Genomic DNA, 7,530 nt, shown 5'->3' with positions numbered 1-7,530 from the left:
TGGGAGTTTCTCAGACTGATTCTTGACCTCTCAATGAAAGTACTGAAACAGGATGGGAAATACTTCACACAGGTAGACGACTGAACTGTTTTTTCCCCAAAACTCTCAATCAGAGTTTTATATTTTGAAATTTGCATGTATTTTATTGAAATTTATGTCTGTTAAGGTTAGAGCATCGTAACTGAATTATGTTCTTTCAAACAGTAGTTTGTAAATAGCTGACCTGTCATCTCTTGGGAATTCATGAGTTCGGTTGTGTCCTCTGCCCACTGTCCTGATAGACCAACCTTGGGCTGTGGCTGTAGTATGAGCTGCCGCCACCAGATGGAGACACAGATTGTGATTTTTTCCCCCCCCTCCCTGAATTTTCCCTCTCCTTATCCTCTAGGAGATTCTTCATTGGAAAAGCAGTTTATCAGCATGAGTTTCATAAACTGCCTTGCCTGTAGTATGAGCTCCTACCACCAGATGGAAGCAAATTGCTTTTTTTTCTCATTCTCTATGGGATTCTTAAATTTAAAAGAAAGTCTAAAGTTTGTATGTCTTATTATGTAAAAAATATACATAACCTGCTAAAGCCCTAAAGAAAATTCTGAAAATGACCACAAAAGGAGCTAAGTGATGATCTGAGTCTGTTTACTTGGTAGAGAGCTGATTCATAAGCAGAAGATAAGCCCTTCCGTGCTGGTACTGCTCGGCTGCGTACCTGTAATTCTTAAGGGCTTTCGGGAGACGGCCCCCATCCCTTTAAAGAGCATTAGTATATTTAAATGTCAAAAACTAGTAGAGAGGTCTTAACTTTATTCTCCCAAGGAGGCATTTTAATGCAGGCCTGGGGCAGTTGATGGGATCTGAGATGAATAATGCTGAAGACAACTTGGCAGCTCTAAGAGACACCTTGAATTAGTCTTCAGCCCATCCTGTTTTCCTTCTCTTCCCCCTGCAGGAAGACACCTCCCCCCCATGATGATTAATCCTAGACCTTGCCCTTGGTGAAAGTATCGGGAAGCTTCGAGGGAAACCGACAACTGTTTATGAATGGCTTTTTTTTTTTTTTTGCCTGATACTTAGAAATGATTTTTTTTTCTTTATGGATTCTGGACTTGACTGTAAAGCAGGGGTCTGCAAACTACGAGCCAAATCTCCCCTGCTGCTTGTTTTGGTGAGGTTTTCTTGGCAGACAGCCACACCCATTCATGACATTTTACCTTTGTCTGCTCTCATAGGGGCAGCGCTGAGTAGTTGTGATGGGGACTGTGTGATCTGCATAGCCTAAACTATTTTCAGTCTGGTCCTTTACAGAAGTAGTTTGCAGACCCATGCTTTATAGCAAGTCTACAGTGAAACCTGCGGAGGGCTGTGGAGAGTCGCGCTGTGGAGCGGGTGGGAATTGAGCTGACTCTGGTGGGCCCTGAGGTTTGAATCCGGGGAAGATAGGCTTTCAAGAGACTAGAAGAGACAGACAGGTGCTGGAACTTGACCTCCCTCCCTTCTCTTCCCCACTTCCCATTAAGAAAAGCCCTGGAGGTTCTTTGACACAAAATTATGTATGTGGCATTCATATAGATTATTATGCAAAATACTACCCCACCCCTTGAGAAGTGGACATTACTAGTACCCTCACTTAACACATCTACATTCTTCCCTAATCTCTGTCCACTTTCCAGAAGGTAACCCATTTCTTTTTTATTCCCATGTTTCTCTCTTTCTCTTTCTTTCTTTTTCTTTCTTTCTTTCTTTCTTTCTTTCTTTCTTTTTAAGATTTTATTTATTTAACAGAGAGAGACAGCCAGCAAGAGAGGGAACACAAGCAGGGGGAGTGGGGGAGGAAGAAGCAGGCTCCCGGTGGAGGAGCCTGATGTGGGGCTCGATCCCAGGACTCCAGGATCACGCCCTGAGCCAAAGGCAGACGCTTAACGACTGAGCCACCCAGGCGCCCCTGGACTTTTTTTTAATAGCTGTTTCACTTATGTGTAATTTCCTATATCATTATATTGTTTAGCTTGCTTTTGAACTTGTTAAGAATGGTGTTGTTAGATTGTATTCTTCTGGACCTGTTATTTTTTTACATCACAGAAATCATAGCCTGCTAATTGTTAAATTTTAAAGATAAAAACAGGTGCCTGGATGCCTCAGTCGCTTGAGCGTCCTACTCTTTTTTTGAAAACTTACTTACTTCATTTGAGAGAAAGAGAGCACGAGCACGAGTGGGAGGGGCAGAGGGGGAGGGAAAGAATCTCGAGCAGACTGCCAGATGAGCGCAGAGTGGAGGGCTGGGGCTCACAGCCCCGAGATCATGAGCTGAGCTGAAAGCAAGAGTTGGACACTCAACCGACTGTGCCACCCAAGAGCCCCATGTGCCTTACTCTTGATCTTGGCTCAGGTTGAGCCCCATATTGGGCTACGAGCTGGGCATAGAGCCTACTTGGGATTCTCTCCCTCCCTCCCTCTGCTCCATCTGCCCCCATGCTGTCTCTGAAAAATAATAATAAAAGAGAAAAACAGTACAGAAATCTATAACGTAAAAAAGCAAGTGTTACCTACCCACATCTAACATGGGGCAGAGAAAACTTTCTAGAACCAAACTACTGAATTGGGATTCATCTCTTAGAATGCCCCCCCGCCCCGGCCAATTATTCCCTTCCCAACCCTAAGAGGTCTTTAATTCTCTATTGGGTTTTTGTTCTGCATCGCCAATGTTTTTTTTTTTTGTCCATTAAGACATTTTATTTGCATGTATGTGTTACATCCCTAGAAGCCCAGGATTTTCCCTCCTGTGTATTTTCATCTTGCTTCTTCTCATGTTCCATGATGCCAGCTAAGGTTGTCAGTACACTGAAACCAAACTGGTGGGATGGGAGCAGATTATTCTGCCATTTTTCTAGATCTTTGAGTTGTACATCAGATCTGGGGCTGGTCACTCCACACTTGGTTAACCTGCCTGTGAGGTTCACAGTGAGTTCAGAGTCACCAGTGTAACCCTGCTGCATCACCACAGGGAGAAACTGGACTTGGAGTTTGGAGCATGGCTTCTTACGTTCCTGGCGTTTGCCTCTCTTCTCGGCATTGTTAATGCTCCTGAGAGCGTCTGCCAGGACATTCATGCGCACCGTTACGGCAGCACCGAAAGATGTCTTTCTTAAGAAAAGAAAGAAATGTATTTCCATTTAAAAACACAGGAAAGTAAAATGTATCACATTACTTTTTTTGGGTCGGTCTCCATGTGTGGTGAGGTTTTTTCCTTTTTTTAAACTGCTTTTTGACAATGTTGGGGAAGAACAAATTGAAGCTTTCCTATTTCCTTACCACATTGTCAGTAAGGACGTCCTCCCATATGCCCTCAATAAAGAGAGTGTGGTGTCAATTTTAAGATGGCAAGAAAAACCATTGAACTGTGCACCTAGGTGGCATTTTCATTCTATAGCTTCCCCAGTGGTGGTGTGTTCTAAAAACATCCAGGCAGTGTTTTCTATTTGTGAGTCTTAAATTACACGTGTGGTGTTTATATACTCTCACGGTGAACTTGATGTTGAAACCAAATTATATACTGGTGAAGGGCACTTTGGCCAAATCCCACTGCAGGACCCTAGATGATGGGTTACTAAACGAGCTGGCACTAAAGGACGACGTCATGCTGAGCCAATGTGCTAAGTTAAAACCCCCGAGGGAAGCTCTCAGAATAGTTCTTTTTGCCCACTTGCCAGTGGCTGGTTGGTTGGTTTCGAAATGCCCTTCATGGGGATGCTTACATCACGGGATGCCTTCATTTGTAAATGATTTTCATTTTACATTGTACTTGGCTATTCTAAGGCGCACTGGTAGTGAAGTTGTTAAGAAGAAATGGAAGCAGCACAGATACTCAGTAGTCTTCAGAATGTTAAGAACTTCAGAGGTTAGGGGCGCCTGGGTGGCTCAGTCGTTGAGCGTCTGCCTTCGGCTCAGGGCGTGATCCCGGCGTTATGGGATCGAGCCCCGCATCTGGCTCCTCCGCTGGGAGCCTGCTTCTTCCTCCCCCACTCCCCCTGCTTGTGTTTCCTCTCTCGCTGACTGTCTCTATCTCTGTCAAATAAATAAATAAAATCTTTAAAAAAAAAAAAAACTTCAGAGGTTAAAAGGAAATGGGTGGTATTAAGTACCCATTACGAAAAGCCCTTAGGGAAAATTGTGCTAAAATGATAAGCCCTACCCCCGACCTATGGAATGAAAATCACTTGTGATTCACATGCACATTACAGATTAAGAAGCAGTGCTTTAGGGGCACCCAGCTGGCTCAGTCAGTGGAACGGGGGACTTGTGAGAGGGACTCTTGATTGCGGGCATGTGAGTTCGAGCCCCACCTTCGGTGTAGAGATTACTTAAAAAAAAATGAAAATGAAGCAGCAGCACTGTTCTAGAACCACGCAGATACCGGATCCATAGCTCTACTCTGTTCTGGGCCCACATCTCATTCATCCTTTTTTCTTCATGGTCGCAGAGTGGCTGCTGCAGCTTCAGATGTCACCTCTAGGTTCTAGGCTGGAAGTAAGTTGAAGAGGCAGGTCACTCTTGTATATCCTTGATTGTCCAGAAGCATAAACTTTCCCAGGAGCCCCCAGCAGACTTCGCTCTATCTCCCTGACCACTCCTGGCTGCTGGGAAGGCTGAGAAAGTGGTGGCAAGAAAGGGAGAAAAATTAGAACAACGAAGTCAAGAGAAGATGTTTGATAAGGAGTGGAATTGCGGGATAGCCTTAGTACATATATTCTGAATAAACTTTTGTTCTCGTAGGCCTTAAAATCACATACTTGGGGGAAAGCATGGAGATGGGAATATAGTTCGGTATCATTGTCTTAGCTTCTTAGGAGGGTTGTAGTTTCAAACCATTCTGGAAATTGAGAACATTATCGTTGTGATGTTTCCTTCTCAACACCGTGGTGACGACTGGGCAAACATTTTGAACAGCTATGTGTACGAATCGTTGCTATTGTGTGTTGTTGCTACAGTGACTGTGTTACTAGTGAGAAAGTGGTCTCCCTGCTTACTGTTGCTTCGTACTCTGAATAATTTGAAACGGCTTGCTAAATGAGGCAGAAGAAGGGTGAGCTAATGGATCTATAAGTAGAACTGAACGCAGTTTGTCAAAGTACAGAAGCCTTATCTCATTTTCAAAGATGAACTTTCATCTAAAGCTAAAATTGTTTTCATTGATTAGAGACCTTCAAATGAGCAGGGCCCTCAGTGAGACTCGAGAATCCCATTGTTTGCTTTTCTCTCTTTGATTTAGGGCAACTGTGTCAATTTGACGGAAGCCTTGTCACTCTATGAAGAACAGCTCGGGCGCCTGTATTGTCCTGTGGAATTTTCAAAGGAGGTCGTCTGTGTTCCTTCATACTTGGAATTGTATCCTTAGACCATAACACTGTGTTGTCAGATCACAACACCCAAGTAAATCCCATGCCAGTTCAGCACTTAAATCCAATAATAAATGAAATTAGCTCTGTACTATATAAGGCCATGGCATTCAGATGTGGCTGCACATTGGAACTCCCTGAAACTTGAAAACAATACTCATTCCTGGGTCCCACCCTCAGCTGCTGGGGCGTGGCCTACCACAGCTCCCCAGGTAGTTGTACTGATTAAGCCCCCCTGGTTCTCAGGCCCCACCCAGCAGAGGCTGGCGGTAAGGCCTGGTGAGCCATCTTAACCAGCCTGCCTGGAGACTGGGGTGCATCTAAAGCTTCAGAGGCCCTAGTCGAAGGCACCACTTGAGCTGTGGCGGGCAAAAAGAATGAATATGCTCATTCTATTCTACTTTTATATTAAAATGAATCCTACTTTAATATTAGTTTCTACACTGCACTTGATCCCAATTTGCACTAGAAACCAAGAGCTAAAAAACAGTGCTGGAGATTTCAGAGTTAATGTTGGTGTTCTTTATTAGTTCCCCTTAGTAAAGTGTCCAGGAAAATAAAAGAACCCAGAGATAAACCAGCACGAGGATTGTCATTGGAAATTTAAAATGCCTTTCTTTCTCCTAAAAGGCAGACTCTGGGCTTCAGATAAAAACTTCCTTCTCTGAGGTGGCCGAGTCCAGTTTCCTGTCACAGCGGTCTTCGTTGCTATCTAGGATCGTGCAACTGCTCCTGGCCCTCTAGGCACTCCTTGCCTGCAAGCCCCGACAGCCCCGGACAGACACAGACCCTAGGAAACCCCCTAGGTCTCCCTAGGAGGAGGGGAGCAGGCTCTCTGTGGGGCGGCCATTTTCTTCCATGGCCTGTGGAGATCCCTGACCTCTCTCCCCCTCCCAACTGTCCACCTTCATCACAGTTTCCTTTGGGAGCATTTTTCACACTCGGATCTGTTTATATATTGAGAGACTGTAGAAATTAATTGATGACATTTGGAGAAAAGGCTTCTGCCCTCTGGCTCCCCTCCATCCTTCCATCTTTTTCTCCTCCTCTTTCTCCCTCCCTCTCATTTTCCCACCCCCTCTCCCTCCCCCCCAATCTCTCACCTCCCTCCCACCCTTCCTTGTCGTATTCATTCCCTAAAACTTCTTAAGACCTAGGAAGCAGTAGCGTTACCTGAGGGAATGTTTGTATGCCTTTAGCCTTTTCTCCACTTTGCTCCCTTCTCCCCACTGTCGTCCCGGTCACAGGTGGGAGGTGTTCAGGCCATAAAGTGGCCTTGTTAAGAGGCTGTAATTCCCATCACCACAATGCTTCAAGCCATGAAACTCATCCGTGTTCCAGTTTGTAGGCCAGCAAACAAATTTTAAGTGCTGTCTGTTCTTCCTTGAATTACCTGCTCGTATTCCTTGACTCTCTGTCCAGGTGGGTATTTTACACTGTTTGGAAGAAAGCTAAACCTTGAAGACCAATCTCTCCTAATCACGTGTGCTGCAAATAGCCTTCCTGACCTTCATATGCTGTACATGACATCGAAATGAGTCAGGCAATTGATTGTGATTTCCTTCAAGTTTTCTTTTTTTAATTATTATTTTTAATTTAAACAAAGCGAATGGAAAATGTATATTTTGATGCGCTAGGGTGTTAATTTTTTTTGAAAGTCAGCTGAAGGATGATTAGACAGCACAGCGAAGGCTGCTAAATGCACTGAACCCCTAGAATGTGATTTTTGTTACTTTTGTGTGTGTGTGTGTGGGCTTTTTGTTTTTGTTTTGGTAGACTTCGAATTTGGTTGTTTGGAGGAACGAACATCATTGTTTTGTTCTGGAGGGAAGTTCTTTGATGGTGTTTCTTTCCCAAAAAATTGACTTAGCTATTAAAATTTGGTGCTTATAAGAGTTAAGAAAAAAATGAATAGCAATGCTTCGATTAAAATCCTCCCCCCCCATCTCTCACCTCCCTCCCACCCTTCCTTGTCGTATTCATTCCCTAAAACTTCTTAAGACCTAGGAAGCAGTAGCGTTACCTGAGGGAATGTTTGTATGCCTTTAGCCTTTTCTCCACTTTGCTCCCTTCTCCCCACTGTCGTCCCGGTCACAGGTGGGAGGTGTTCAGGCCATAAAGTGGCCTTGTTAAGAGGCTG

At 44.3% G+C, this 7,530-nt stretch overlaps 1 protein-coding gene across 1 annotated transcript in view; it reads left to right on the top strand.

The window, feature by feature from the left end:
• Positions 1–7,323, top strand: part of SMS (spermine synthase) — a 50,541-nt gene extending 43,218 nt beyond the window's left edge. Inside the window, exons 10-11 of the mRNA XM_040633523.1 lie at positions 5,264–5,379; positions 6,813–7,323. Coding sequence (XP_040489457.1) covers positions 5,264–5,379; positions 6,813–6,852 — 156 coding nt within the window. The 3' untranslated portion in view covers positions 6,853–7,323. The remainder of the gene's footprint in view (positions 1–5,263; positions 5,380–6,812) is intronic.
• Positions 7,324–7,530: the final 207 nt, after the last annotated feature.

The sequence above is a fragment of the Ursus maritimus genome (genome assembly GCF_017311325.1).
Source record: "Ursus maritimus isolate PB19 chromosome X unlocalized genomic scaffold, ASM1731132v1 scaffold_X1, whole genome shotgun sequence".
NCBI lineage: Eukaryota > Metazoa > Chordata > Mammalia > Carnivora > Ursidae > Ursus > Ursus maritimus.
This window is presented reverse-complemented; position numbering and strand designations above follow the sequence as displayed.